This window comes from Scyliorhinus torazame, chromosome 7 (genome assembly GCF_047496885.1).
Source record: "Scyliorhinus torazame isolate Kashiwa2021f chromosome 7, sScyTor2.1, whole genome shotgun sequence".
Classification (NCBI taxonomy): Eukaryota; Metazoa; Chordata; class Chondrichthyes; order Carcharhiniformes; family Scyliorhinidae; genus Scyliorhinus; species Scyliorhinus torazame.
This window is the reverse complement of record NC_092713.1, coordinates 166,271,672-166,286,905: the sequence shown is the minus strand read 5'-3', so window position 1 is coordinate 166,286,905 and position 15,234 is coordinate 166,271,672. Positions and strand designations below refer to the sequence as shown.

General features: G+C 49.5%; 1 long non-coding RNA gene and 1 gene segment (V, D, J or C); one reads left to right on the top strand and one right to left on the bottom strand.

Moving 5' to 3' along the window:
• Positions 1-2,274: 2,274 nt before the first annotated feature.
• LOC140426682 (Ig kappa chain V region Mem5-like) lies at positions 2,275-15,202 on the bottom strand. The segment is given in 4 exon segments: positions 2,275-3,203; positions 13,930-13,962; positions 14,582-14,878; positions 15,065-15,202. Coding segments are annotated over 4 exon segments (708 nt in total).
• Positions 13,486-15,234, top strand: part of LOC140426683 (uncharacterized) — a 259,612-nt gene continuing 257,863 nt past the window's right edge. The window contains exon 1 of the long non-coding RNA XR_011948268.1: positions 13,486-13,718. This is a non-coding gene — a long non-coding RNA (uncharacterized lncRNA). The remainder of the gene's footprint in view (positions 13,719-15,234) is intronic.

Here is a 15,234-nt window from a genome sequence, read left to right as displayed (position 1 = left end):
ACCCCCACAACCAAAGGATGTGCAGGTTAGGTGGATTGGCAATGCTAAATTGCCCCTTAATTGGCTGGCACTGCCAGTCCTGGAGGCCCGTGCTGGTCTCGACCAGGGTCTGCATGCTCACTGCCATAGAGCACAGGGAGTGGACCACCTCCATCTGGGACTGCACCACATTATGCTGCGACTGTGCCACCACCTTCTGGGTCTGTGCCACATCGGCCAGCGCCTAGGCAATGCCACTGCCGCTATCAGCCATGGCCCGCTGTGACTGGGCCACACTCAGGGCAGCCTTCACCTGGTCCTCGGCCAGTGCCTGCACAGAGTGCCCCAGGCCTTAGACATGCTGATCCATGGCCGAAACCTTCGCTTCCAAGTTCTCCACTGTGGACGCCACCCGTGTCGGCCTGGGTGGCACGCATGGTGGGCACCATCTCCTGCTCCTGCATGCGGTTAGATTCCTCCAACTGCAACAGCAGGTGCTGGGTCCTCGCCGACAACCCATGTAGTCCCTGGCTCTGCGACTGCTTCTCCACTATAGATGCGACTGATGTTCCAAAAGCCCAAAACCCGCCTGGAAGGCAGCTAGTCACTGGGAGTCGGCCTGCCCTCCGACCGATCGCTGACCGGGAGTTTCTACCTCCACATGATGTACCCCTGCATGTGTGTGGTGTACACCTGATAGTGTCCCAGGAGCCTCTTCACTGAAGTACCCAACCAAGGTGTGTGTCTCCGTGTTGGTGGAGGGTGTTGGAGACAGCTGTGACGGGAAGTCCGTGTCACCCCTGAATTCAAGCGTGTCCCGGGATGCAGGGCGATGGCCCTCATCCGTGTCGATGGCGTCCTCGTCGCTGATCTGCCCAGGGGTTATTGCTGTGCTGGAGTTTCCCAAAGGTCAGGTCAAGAGACTGTGTCGTGGCACCATTTAGCACTGATCCACATAAACATGGACCAGGTGTACCAGGCAGCATGGTAGCACAAGTGGATAGCACTGTGGCTTCACAGCGCCAGGGTCCCAGGTTCGATTCCCCGCTGGGTCTGCGTGGGTTTCCTCCGGATGCTCCGGTTTCCTGCCACAGTCCAAAGACGTGGTGGATTGGCCATCGAAATTGCCCTGAGTGTCCAAAAAGGTTAGGAGGGGTTATTGGGATAGGGTGGAAGTGAGGGCTTAAGTGGGTCGGTGCAGACTCGATGGGCTGAATGGCCTCCTTCTGCACTGTATGTTCTATGTAACAGCACCTTGGGGCATTTTCCAGGACATAGGAAGCCGCATGGTGGTCGGACCCTGGTACCACCAATGCCACCCAGGCCCCTTGGCACTGCTCGCCTGGCACATTGGCAATGCCATGAAGGCATCCTGACCATGTGTTACTGCAAGGTCGGCAGAGTACAGCCAGGTGTCAGTGCCATGATGACCAGCTGGCAAATTGCCCGTGCCTGGGATCAGGCTGGGGATTCCTTGCCCTCATCAGACTCTCATGAGGGGGGCTCGAGGACCTCATATTCAGGACGTTGGGGAATCCGGAGGCCGCGGTGGGAGTCGAGAGATGGAGGCAGCATTTACAGATCACCCCCCGATCTCTCCCTGCACTGACGAGCTCAGCTCCCAGGAAGTGAATGTAAGAGCAGCCTCGGAGCCTCTTTTCTCACCGCGGCCAATAAACCCAGAGTGCTGGTTAATAACGGGGTCATTTTCAGCGCTGCAGGCTCCGGGAAACACCCCACTAAACATGACCCTGTTCATTTCCAGTTACATCGCGCCCTGAGTAAATCAGTCGCTGCAGAAATGTTGTGGTGATTGGAGGGCCAGAGACAGAGAGTTGGGATTTTGAAAGTGCCGTTGTAAGTGAATTGGGGAATAGGTTTTTCCAGGGATGGATACAGAAGGGTTGGGGTGTGGAAGGGGGATGGGGGTGGGCAGTGATACAAGGAAGTGATCAGAGATGGTCTTATCTGTGATTGAAACTATGGGAGTACTGAGACCACATGAGATGGTAAGGTCACGGGGGAGGTGGGGAATATGGGTTGGAGAATTGTGATTGTGATGATTTAAACCCAGCAACTTTCAGTTTCTTTTCTGATTTGAATCTTGTAAACTCAGAGATTCCAGATAAAACTGATCATTTTAAAATGATTGATAATTGTCTTTGAATCCAATCTTCTGCTGATGTGTCATTGATTGACAGGCGAACCAGCCAATCATGGCAATCACTTGCTGAAATGCAGCCAATCAGCTGATGGAGAGGAGGGACATTTCCAAAGCACACACGAGACACATACTGAATATTCTTAATGTTTATTACCTTTTACAGATTTACATTGTCAGAAAAAAGACTTGAATAAACAGCCCAGCCAGAGGAAGCTGGAGAAATTCACAGGGACAATGGAGGTTTATTAAAACACTGGTGGAGATTTTCTCAATAACATGAGAATCCTGTCCTTTTAAACAGTGATTAAACCTTAAATTGTAACTGCAGGGTGAGCAGGAAGGAGGTCTGGTTTCCTGGAGCAGAGACTTCAGGGGTCACGTTATTTTTCTACAGCTGACAGTCTTCAGCATTTTAGAGAGATTTTACCTGGCATCACGAGTCTGCACTGTCCCATCAAACATTCCCAGGACAGGTACAGCACGGGGTTACATACAGCTTAAAGCTGAATCTACACTGTCTCCATCAACGCCCCAGGACAGGTACAGCATGAGATTAGATACAGATTAAAGCTCTCTCTACACTACCCCAAAACCTGATGCTCAGAAGTGTCTCGGACCCAGTCCCGAGAAGGAAGAGAGTTGTAATTCAGTGCTGACAATGACCTTTGTCCTCCCAGCTCACCCCTGTTCTATGTAAAGTTGTGTCTCCTCTGTGGACTGTCTCTGACACTCTACGCACATTCTGACCTCCTGATGCTCTTGCTGAGGGCAGAGGAGAGGCTCACGTGGGTGAGGGCACAGGAGAAGCGGGCGTTGGACTCCCAGGCAGAGCCAGAGAGGGTCAGCAGGCTGCTGACGCTGTAGGTGTTGTCCGAAGCTCGCAGGTAGTTGCTGGTCTGAACCCCGTCCGAAATGGCTGCACCGTCCTTCTTCCACTCGACCACCACCTCATCGGGATAGAAGTGATTGGCAAGGCACACCAGGGTGGCAGTGCCCTTGGTCTTGACCTCCTCCACGGAGGGGGGCAGCAGGGTCAGTGTTGGTTCTGACTTGTTTCTGCCTGGAAAAGAGAAGTAATTTAATTGTTGTGTATTAGTGAATCCTGTGTACATTTGAGTGTTCTGATATATATTTTAGTCTGATGATTGTATATTAGAATATAGGCAGTATAGATTTCAAATGGGAAAATATTTCCTGATGAACCTGAATGAATATTTTGAGGAGGTAACAGAGAGAGCAGACACTGAGTGCAGTAGATGTCATTTACTTGGATTTTTCAAAAGACCTTCGGTAAGGTTCCCCAGAATAGATTAACGAATAAGTCAGAGAATGTGGAGTCGGGGATAAGTGGCGGAATGGATTGCTCGCTGTCTTCAAGACAGAAAGTAGAGAGTGGGAGTAAAGGGTCGATTTTCAGAGTGGCAGAGGGTGGGAAATGGTGTTCCCCAAGGATCAGTGCATTCAACATTTGGACTTTGCATTTAAATTCGAGGTGTTGATACTAAATTCAAGGTTTGTCAGAAACAATCGGAGTGTAGTGTATATTAATGCATTGTTTTTTCTATGTTTGTAGTGTATATCTTTCTGTGTTCAATGTACAAATAATTATATTCTGGACTCTCGTCTGCTCTGTGTATATTTGTTCGTTCCGTGTATATTTTTCTGTTCTGTATATATTTGTGTGTTAGGTTTATATTTGTGTGCTCTGTGTATATTTGTTTTCTCTGTGTACATTTGTGTGCTCTGTGTATATTTGTGTGCTCTGTGTATGTGTGTTCTGTGTATATTTGTGTGTTTGTGTATATTTGTGTGCTCTGTGTATATTTGTGTGTTCTGTGTATATTTGTGTGCTCTGTGTATATGTGTGTTCTGTGTATATTTATGTGCTCTATGTATATTTGTGTGCTCTGTGTATGTGTGTGTTCTGTGTATATTTGTGTGTTTGTGTATATTTGTGTGCTCTGTGTATATTTGTGTGCTCTGTGTATATTTGTGTGTTCTGTGTATATTTGTGTGTTCTGTGTATATTTGTGTGTTCTGTGTATATTTGTGTGCTCTGTGTATATGTGTGTTCTGTGTATATTTGTGTGTTTTGTGTGCTCTGTGTATGTTTGTGTGCTCTGTGTATGTTTGTGTGCTCCGTGTGTATTTATGTTCTCTATATTTATTTATCTTCTCTGTGTATATTCATGTCTCTGTGTTTATAAATAGGAACAGTAAAGGATCTAAAACTGTAATAGCTGTTGTGCACGGACCCATGGTATAAGCTCAGAAGTGCTTGATTGCATAAATGCAGAAATTAGGCAAGTGTGTAGCAAAAGCAAAGTACTATTAATGGAGGCTTTTAACTTTCACATAGATTGGAGTAGGCAGTCAAGCACCTGTCCGAAAGGTAGTGAATATTTCCAGTGTGTCAGGAATAATTTCCTACAGCAATGTGTCCTGGATGTAACAAGGGAACAGACAGCAATATTGGATTTAGCAATGAGTCGGATTTAGTTAGTCACCTAATTATGCGTGAACATTTATCAAATTGTGATAATAACATATTCAAGTTCAATGGACCGTTTGAAAGTGAAAAGCACAAATCAGCAGGAAGAAGTTTAGATTTAGATAAGGCCGCCTTGAATGAGATGAGACAGAGACTGTCCACAGTAAACTGGGAAATTCTGCTAATGGGTAAAACAACTGAAGAATAGTGGAATATAAAAGCACTGCTGCCTCACAAAGCCAGGGACCCGGGTTCGATTCTGACCTCGGGTGATTGTGTGGAGTTTGCATGGGTTTCCTCTGGGTGCACCTGTTTCCTCCCACAGTCCAAACATGTGCAGGTTTGGTTGATTGGCTTTGCAAAAATGCCCCGAGGTGGGGTTGCGATGTAGGGTGGGGGATTGTGCCTTGTTAGGATGCTCTTTCAGAGGATCGGTGCAGACGCAATGGGCCAAATGACCCCCTTTTGCACTGTAGGGAGTCTATGATTCTATGATTCTGTGAAATGGCAGACATGTTGAAGAATTACTTTGCTTCAGTATTTCCAGTAGAAAAGGAGAGCTTGGCGGAAGTCCCGACAACATTAATAGTGGAGCAGGGACAGGGACTAAATAGAATTAACGTGCGTAAAACATCAATAATCAGGAAATTAATGGAACTAAAAAGTGAAAAGTCGCCAGGACCCGACAGTTTCCATCCGAGGAAGTAGATGAGCACATGGTAGATGCCCTAACTATAATCATTCAGAGTTCCCTAGATTCAGGAGTCATCCCTCTGGATTGGAAAATTGCTCATGTCATTCTGCTTTTTAAGAAGGAGGATAGAGGAAAACCAAGGATTTACAGACCTGTTAGCCTAACATCTGTGGTGGGAAATTGTTGGTGACCATAATCAAGGATAGGGAAACTGAACACCTCAAAGAAATTTCAGTTAATCAGGGAGAGCCAGCATGGGTTGATGACAGGTAGGTCATGCCTGATATAATTCGTGAATAGTGGACAGGGGAATGTGTCAGGATGTTGCTTATATGTACTTCCAGAAGACATCTGATGAAGTCTCACATAAGAGACTGTTTTCTAAGGTAGAACTCCACGGAATTGAGGGAAAATTACTGACATGGCTGGGAAATTGGATGAATAGAAGACATCAGAAAGCAGGGGCAATGAGTAGGTATTCAAATTCTGGGTGTACCACACATTAGGAAGGACATTTTGGCCTTGGGGGAGTGCAACGTATGGTTACAAGAATGTTATTGGGATTTAAGGGGTTAGGTTGTGAGGATAGACTGCACAAATTAGGCCTGTTTTCTTCAGAATTTACATGGTTAAGGGGGGATCTAATCAAAGTCTTCAAGATGTTGACAGGAAAACACAGGATAGATAAAGATAGACTATTTCCACTGGTTGGAGATTCTAGAACTAGGGGACAGAGTTTAAAGATTAAGTCTGGACCGTTCAGGAGCGATGTTAGAAAGCATTTCTTCACTCAAAGGATGGTAGAGATTTGAAACTCGCTTCCACAAATGGCAATTGATACGAGATCAGTTGTTAATCAGCTGTTCGTTGTATATATAAATGATTTGGAGGAAAATGTAATTGGTCGATTAGTAAGTTTGCAGACGACACAAAGTTTGGTGGCAATGCGGATAGCGATGAGGACTGCAGAGGATACAGCAGGATTTAGATCGTTTGGAGACTTGGGCAGGGAGATGGCAGATGGAGTTTAATCTGGACAAATGTGAGGTAATGCATTTTGGAATGTCTAATACAGGTAGGGAATATACAGTGAATGGTAGAACCCTCAAGAGTATTGACAGTCAGAGAGATCTAGGTGTACAGGTCCACAGGTCACTGAAAGGGGCAACACAGGTGGAGAAGGTAGTCAAGAAGGCATACGGAATGCTTGCCTTCATTGGCCAGGGCATTGAGTATAAAAAATGGCAAGTCATGTTGCAGCTGTAAAGAACCTTAGTTAGGCCACACTTGGAGTATAGTGTTCAATTCTGGTCACCACACTACCAGAAGGATGTGGAGGCTTTAGAGAGGGTGCAGAAGAGATTTACCAGGATGTTGCCTGGTATGGAGGGCATTAGCTATGAGGAGAAGTTGAATAAACTTGGTTTGTTCTCACTGGAACGACAGAGATTGAGGGGCGACCTGATAGAGGTATACAAAATTATGAGGGGCATAGACAGGGTGGATAGTCAGAGGCTTTTCCCCAGAGTAGAGGGGCCAATTACTAGGGGGCATAGGTTTAAGGTGCGAGGGGCAAGGTTTAGAAGAGATGTATGAGGCAAGTTTTTTACACAGAGGGTAGTGGGTGCCTGGAACTCGCTGCCGGAGGAGGTGGTGGAAGCAGGGACGATAGTGACATTTAAGGGGCATCTTGACAAATACATGAATAGGATGGGAATAGAGGGATACGGACCCCGGAAGTGTAGAAGATTTTAGTTTAGACGGGCAGCATGGTCGGCGCAGGCTTGGAGGGCCGAAGGGCCTGTTCCTGTGCTGTACTTTTCCTTGTTCTTTCTTCCATTTGAGATGGATCCATATTTGTTAAGCAGAGATATTAAGGTATATGGGTCAAAGGCAGGTATATGGAGTTAGGTCAGAGATCAGCCATAATCTCATTGAATGCAGAGCAGGCTGGAGGGGCTGAATGGCCTACTCCTCTTCCTATGTCCTATATGGGAAGAGGGCGGGAAATGTAGTTGAAGCCCAAGATCAGTCATGATCCTACTGAATGGTGCAGCAGGCTCAATGGGCCGAATAATCTATGCCTGCTCCTATTTCTTGTGGTCTTGTGTTCCAGAACATACTCCTCGCCAAATTGTTCCAGTTTAGCTATAAACTGGCATCGACCCAACAATGTGGAAAATTACCCAGGGATGTCCTGTCCACAATAAGCGGGACAAATCCAATCCGGACAATTACTGCCCCATCAGCCTATTCTCGTTCATCAGCAAAATGATGGGTGTTGTTATCGACAGTGCTATCAACACTTACTCAGCAATAACCTGCTCACTGACACTCAGTTAAGGATCTGCCAGGGTCACTTCGCTCCTGACCGCATTACAGCCTTGGTTCAAACATGGACAAAAGAGCTGAACTCCCGAGGTGAGGCCAGAGTGACAGCCCTTGACATCGAGGCAGCATTTGACCAAGTTTGGCATCAAGGAGCCCAAGCAAAACTGGAGTCAATGGGAATCAGAGGGAAAACTCTCCGCTGGTCGGGTCATACCCAGCACAAAGGAAGATGGCTGTTGTTTGGGGTTTCAACTCTACAATCTATGGCCAGGATTTTCCCGGAATTAGCAGGGTGGCAAGAGCGTCGTGAACCACTCCGGCGTCGGGTCGCACGGAAGTTGCGGAATCCACCGCACTTCCGGGGGCCAGGCCGGCACTGGAGGGGTTGACGCCACGCCAACCGGTGCCGAAGGGCCACCGGGGCTGGTGCGAGTTTGCGCGTGCGTAGAACCGCCGGCATGTTCTGCCGCATGCGTAGGGGGTTTCTTCTACGCGCCGACCATCGCTGAACCTTACAGAGGCCGACACGGAGGGAAAGCGTGCCCCCATGGCACAGGCCCGCACGCAAATCGGTGGGCCTTAATCGCGGGCCAGGCCACCGGGGCCGGATCCCCCCACGCCCCCCCCCCCCCCCCCCCCCGAGGACCCTGCTAGATGGCTGACAAGCCAGGTCCCGCCGGAATGGACCATGTCCATTTCACGCCGGCGGGTCTGGCCAGGAACGCGCGACCGCTCGGCCCATCAGGGCCTGGAGAATTGCCGGAGGGGTCGCAGCCAACGGCCCCCGACCGGCGCGACATGATCCCCGCCCCCGCCCGAAAACCGGCGTTGGAGAATTCGGCAGCCGGTATCGGAACGGGGGTGTGGGATTCACGCCGCCCCCCCCCCCCAGGGATTCTCCGACCCGGCGGGGGGTCGGAGAATCCTGCCCTATATTAATGAGCTGCTGAAAGCGAGGACAACAGGGGCGGGATTCTCCAATCCCGCGGCAGGGTGTCCACGCCGTTGTAAACGCCGTCGCGTTTTACGATGGCGTGAATGGGCAGCTTACACGTCTAATTCTGGCCCCTACAGGGGGCCAGCACGGCGCTGGAGTGGTTCGCGCCGCTCCAGCTCAGATCCTGGTGCGAACTGGGCTCCGCAGGATCCGCGCATGCGCAGTTGCGCTGGCGGCAACGAGGACATGCGCAGTGGCGCAGCGCAAACGCGCGCATGTGCAATGGCCACCTTCAACGCACCGGCCTCGATGCAACTTGGCGCAGGACTACAGGGGCCGGTGCGTAGGAAAGGAGGCCCCCAGCCACAGAGGCCGGCCCGCTGATCGGTCAGGCCACATCGGAGGCCCCCCCGGGGTCGGAACCCCCTACCCCCCCAACAGGCTGCCACCCGACCCTTACACGCCAATGTCCCACCAGCCCAGAGCAGTTAGAACAGTGCCGGCGGGACTGGGATCTTTCCTATGGCCGCTCGGCCCATCCAGGCCAGAGAATCGACGGGCTGGCCATGTAGAGCATCCCGCGACCGCGCTGCGGCAACCATGCTGGCGCCAATTCTCCGCACTGCGGAGAATCGCGTGCTGGCGTCGGGGCAGCGTGGCGCGATTCGCGCAGCCTGCCGGAGAATCCCGCCCACGGATTTTGGATTTTCCTCCATTTTGGATTGTTCCTCCATTTTGGATACAACAAGTTGGTCAGAACAGAACAGACTGTCTGGTATCAGCTGAACTCCATTTTGGACAAAACAGACAAATCAGACATACCCTAATGACACTGGCCCCCTTATCTGCTGTGCTCGCTCCCAGGAATAACTCATGGTCATCTGACATTGGTTCCTGATCATTAACAGTTGCTGTTCCGTCGGCCTACAGAGATAACTCATGGCTTTCGGACAGAAACTTCATTAACTTCTGCCTCAGTAACATTTGTCAGGTTGGTCAGTGGATATAACTCAGAGGCAACGGAGGGGCTCCAGATAACAGAACTTGTAAAGTTTACAGGATATGTGTTATCTGATTGGCCTTGCTGAATTAGGCCTTCATTAAACTAAAATGTAGGCCTGAGACCAGGTGAATGAGAGACAGCCAATTATCACAGAATTGTCAATCCATCAAGGCAACTGGAATATTCCCTTTTTGCGATCAGCAGAAAGAGCAAATAGCAGAGGACCGTGGTGCCACAGAACTGAAGCAGAACCACAGATGAAATGAAATGAATGAAAATTGCTTATTGTCACAAGTAGGCTTCAAATGAAGTTACTGTGAAAAGCCCCTAGTCGCCACATTCCGGCGCCTGTTCGGGGAGGCTGGTACAGGAATTGAACCACGCTGCTGGCCTGCCTTGGTCTGCTTCCAAAGCCAGCAATTTAGCCCTGTGCTAAACCAGCCCCAGATGTTAATATAGTGATCTATCTTATCATTGTTACAAAGAAGTGATTACTTTTGACTCTGTATTGCACTTTGTAACAGTTTATGGTAACTGTAATGACACAAGTTTTAGCTTATTGTTATTTTCCAACACTATGTATTAACTAAAACATATGTAGAGAGTGGTGTAGAATGTCACATTCTAAACTGTGATTAATGCCATACATTTATGCAATAAATTCTTCTGTATAACCTTTATAAATGGTAGTTATGGCTGCACACTTATATTAAGGAAACACTTTGTATCACCCGAAGTATAATTTGTATTATAATCTTTTTATACCAAGCATTTTAAAATATTCTGTGAATTAGGAGCTGTGACCCGATTATACTGAGTTTGTAAAGCAAAACGATCCAATGCAGCTTTTAAGACTCGCAGTAAAAAGCTAGTTTAGGGCTCATGGCCAGATAGCCGATCAGAGTGAAACTGAGGGTGGGATTCTCCGGCCCACCAGGCCAGTTTTCTGACACGAGCCCCCCCCCGCCCGCCCGCAGCGGTATCCTCCATTCCGGCTGCTGGCATCAGCCGTTATCAGAGGGAAGGACTTGGCAGACATAAATTCTCCTCCTATGGGATGAAGGAGTCTTCGGCTAGCAAATGTCTAGACGCGTGACCTATTACCAATTCTAACGGGGCGATTCTCCGATATGCAGCCCAAGTGTTCGCGCCGTCGTGACCGGGCCCAGGTACGACCGATTCTGGCCTGCACAGGGGGCCAGCACGGCGCTGGAGCAGTTCACGCCGTTCCAGCCTCCTTTCGCGGTGCCAAATGGGCGCCACGCCAACCTGCGCATGCGCGGGGGACATCTTTAGCGTGCTGGCCCCGACCAACATGGGGTCGGTGTTCAGGGGCCGGCCGTGCCAGGAAGTAGGCCCGGGGGGGGGAGAGGCCGGCCGGTGGGCCCTGATCGCGGGCCAAACCACATTGGAGGCACTCCCGTTGAAGGAGCCCCCCCCGCACAGGCCGCCCCCGACCGTTCCCGCTGGCAGCGACCAGGGGTGAATGGCGCCGGTGGGACTCTGTCGTATCGGTGCGGCCGCTCGGCCCATCCGGGCTGGAGAATCGGATTTCAGTGGCCCGCCACTGGCGCCGCGCGTGCCAGCGCAAATGGCACCAATTCTCCGCACCTCGGAGAATCGCACACTTGTGTTGGGGCGTCGTGGCGCCATTGCAGCGATTCTCCGGCCTGGCGCGGGGTTCGGAGAATCACCCCCTAAATGTCACGGGAGACTCCTCGGACATGAAGGATAATAGCGTCACCATGGAAACCTTGAGGGTATTGTATAACCATTACTTGTTAGGAAAAGGCCAGGCTACAGAATAGTGGGAGGAGAAAAGAGCAGTGTCTAAAATATAAAATATATAACCTGTGCTCTTGTGTCTATAAGCTGAGATCGGTTTGGTCCGACTCCTTGCGTGAAGGGAAAGGCAGACGTCTCCCGGCCACCTTGAGATCTCCAATAAAATCTATGAACAGAATTTGTTGTGCTTGATCCTGGTCTACTTTTTTGGAGCCTATCAAATGGATTGAGAGTATTGTAGCTACATTTGCTAATGATAAAATGATAGGTAGGAAAGCAAGTTGTGAGGAGGATACAGAGTCTGAAAAGGGATATTGATAGGTTCAGTGAGTGGGGAGAACATTTGACAGATGGAGTATAATGTGGGGAAATGTGAGCTTGTCCACTTGGTTAGGGAGAATAGAAAAGCAGCATAATATTGAAATGGAGAGAGACTGCAGAAAGCTGTGGTACAGAGGGATCGGGGTGTCCTTGTGTATGAATCACAGAAAGTTAACCTGCAGGTACAGCAAGTGATTAGGAAGGTAAATGGAATGTTGTCCTTTATTACAAGGGGGATGGAGTATAAAAGTCGGGAAGTCTTGCTCCATCGATACAGCACATTGGTGAGACTATACCGTGAGTACTGGGTACAGTGTTGGTCTCCTTACTTAAGGACAGATATTCCGACATTGGAAGCAGTTCAGAGAAGGTTCACTGGGCTGATTCCATTGAGGAATGGAATGTCTGATGAGGAAAGGTTGAGCTGGTTGGGTCTGTGCTCATTGCAGAATGAGGGGTGATCTTATTGAAACATATAAGATTCCGAGGGAGCTTGACAGGGTGGATGCTGAGAGAATGTTTCCCCTCGTGGGGAATCTAGAATTAGTGGACAGTTTAAAAATAAGGGATCTCCATTTAAGGCGGAGATGAGGAGGAATTTCTTCTCCCAGAGGGTCGTTAGTTTTGGAATTCTCTTTCCCAGAGAGCAATGCAGGCTGGGACATTGACTATATTAAAGGCTGAATTGGACGGATTTTTGATTGATGAGGGGGGTCAAGGGTTATGGGGACTGGCAGGAAAGTGGAGTTCAGGCCATTTTTAAAGTTCCTGGGCACGACTCTCCGGTCACTGATACCAAAATCATGTTCGGCGATCGTCCAGAGAATCAAATATTCGCGCTGCAATCAGGGGCGGCGCCGCTTTCGCGATGCTCCGCCCTCTCCAAAGCAGTGTACTGCCGTATGGACGGCCTCTGGACGTTGCCTGATGCCCTCCCCCTGATGCTCCGCCCCCAACCGGCCGTGTTCCCGACAGCATGGGTCTCTCAAGCTATTCTTTGTCGGGAACTCACCGTGGCGGCTACGGACTGAGTCCAGCCCCGCCACAGTCGGGGGAGAGCCGATCCCCTGGCTGGGGAGGTCTTTCGCGGGGCTGGGAGAACAGTTGGGGGTGGTCGGGGGTCGCGAGCCGGCCAAAGAAGGGACAGTTTTGGCAGGCCGGATCCATGTGTGGCCGGCGCCATGTTGCACGACTCAGCCGTTGCAGGCCCCCACCGTGCGCATGCGTGGCCATGGACCCGACAATTCTCCGGCGGTATCGATAGCTAGAGCCAGGGGCTCTATGCTACCTGCCTGCTAGCCCCCCACCATATGGAGGATCGGTGGCCATTTTGCGCCGAATTTCCGGTCGCAAAATGCCACCGATCCCACACCGTTGTCAGGGTCTAGCCTGAAAATTGGAGAATCCAGCCCCCTTTATCGGATGTGTGAGTCTGAAGTGTGAATCTGCCATCCTGACCTTGTCCGGCCGACAAGTAATTCCAGATCCGCAGTAATGTGTTGACTCTGAAAAGTCCTCTGTAATGGCCGAGCAAGACATTCAGTTCAAGGGCAATTAGGGATGGGCAATAAATGCTGGTCCAGTCAGAGATCACACATCACATCAAACAATAAAAATATCTACAGGGATTTTCAGGAATATTGGATCAGGAATAAATATCGGACTGAACTCGACCCAAAGGGAAAGTAACTGAGAGTCTCCCCAAAATCCTGGAACACTGAAGCCACTGGACTGTGAGCCCTGCTGGACCTGTTTGTCATCAGAACTTTGCTAAGAGATAAGCAGGGAGTAGAGAGAGCAGAGTTAAAGCTGGGGGGAAGTGGGACCTCGCTGTCTCACTGTGCTGCTGCTGCTGTGATCAGTTATATCAGAGAGTGTGACAGAGAGCCAGAGCTCACATCAAACTCTGCCCGTGTCTGTCACACGGAGACTGACAGGAGTCCAGTGAGTGATTTCACTCCATGGTCCAGGAATGTGAACACAGTCTGCAAACGTCCAGATCTCCTCGACACGGTGGGTAAAAGCTGCTTACTTATATCTTACTGCTTAAAGGGGGGAATGGAACTAAAGAAATACAGCTGGGCACCCTGTTCTACACAGTGTTCTTCAATGAACCATTTCATTCACTGCAGCTCCCCACTGACACCTTCAACTATTCAGCATTTGTGTTTGAGAAAGTTTCAGTATTGAAAGGGTTAATAACGGAGGATTGGGATTTACTTACTCAGTCTGAGCTTGGTTCCTTTACCGAACGTGAGCCACACTGGCAGCTTCCAGTACAGGGGCTGTACAAAAACCTCTGCTCTCTGCTTCACTCACTCACTCTCACCCTCTCTCTGTCTCTCTCTGTCTCTCACTCACTCACTCTCACCCTCTCTCTGACTCTCTGTCTCTCACTCACTCACTCTCACCCTCTCTCTGACTCTCTGTCTCTCACTCACTCACTCGCACCCTCTCTCTGTCTCTCTCTGCTTCACTCACTCACTCTCACCCTCTCTCTGTCTCTCACTCACTCACTCTCACCCTCTCTCTGTCTGTCTCTGTCTCTCACTCACTCATGTCTTTCTCTCTCACTCTCTCACTCTCTGTTTCTCTCAATGTCTCTGTGTTTTGTTGGGAGAGTTGAGAATTCTAATTTTGGATGATAAATCTTTCAGCTGCTCTTCATACGTGGACATGGAGAGTCAGATGGAAACTTGAGGCCTTCAGTGAGCTGTGGACACCACAGGGACTGGAGTGTGTAGTGGACACTGAGAATAATTTGTTCAGTTTCCTATTCTGTATTTATTATATATTATAGAAAACTGTGGGATGTGTCAGTACAGCAGGTGGTGCTATGTGTATTGAGGTTTTTGTAAGGCTCTGTATCACTGTGTAGGGGAAGCTCTGATATTGCATACAGTAATAGTCAGCGACATCCTCATTCTGCACATTGCTGATTGTCAGGGTGAATCGTGTTCCAGATCCACTGCCGGTGAATCGGTCGGATATTCCTGTGAACCGGGTTGATGCCTCGTAGATCAGCAGAGCCGGTTTCTGACCTTCTCGCTGTTGGAACCACTCGATATTATTATCAATGCCTTGACTGGCCGTACAGGTGATAGTTGCGGTCTGGCCCAGGCTCAATGACAACACCGGGGGAGACTGGGTCATGATGATGTCTCCACTGATACCTGAGGGGTAATAGAGAAACAGAGTGAAGTAAGAACTGTCACAGAAAGAGCCTGTACAATGAGATATTGTTGGAGACACTGACTGTTCCTCTGCTTTCAGCATTTTCCCTTCAATCACAAGTCAGTAGAATTGGATTGAAATGGAGAGCAGGAAAATATTCCAGGTGGAAAGAGAGAGATTTGTACCTGCGATGCAGAATGCCAGAGGCCAGATCAGCTGGATGGCTGAAATCATGGTGTCTGCTCCTGTCCCTGTGCCTGGTTACTGATAAACTCTCCCTTCACTGGGCTCTGCTTTATAAAGCTGCAGCCTGTGAGAGTCTCACTGCCCGTTCCTCAGTATGTAAATGGTATGA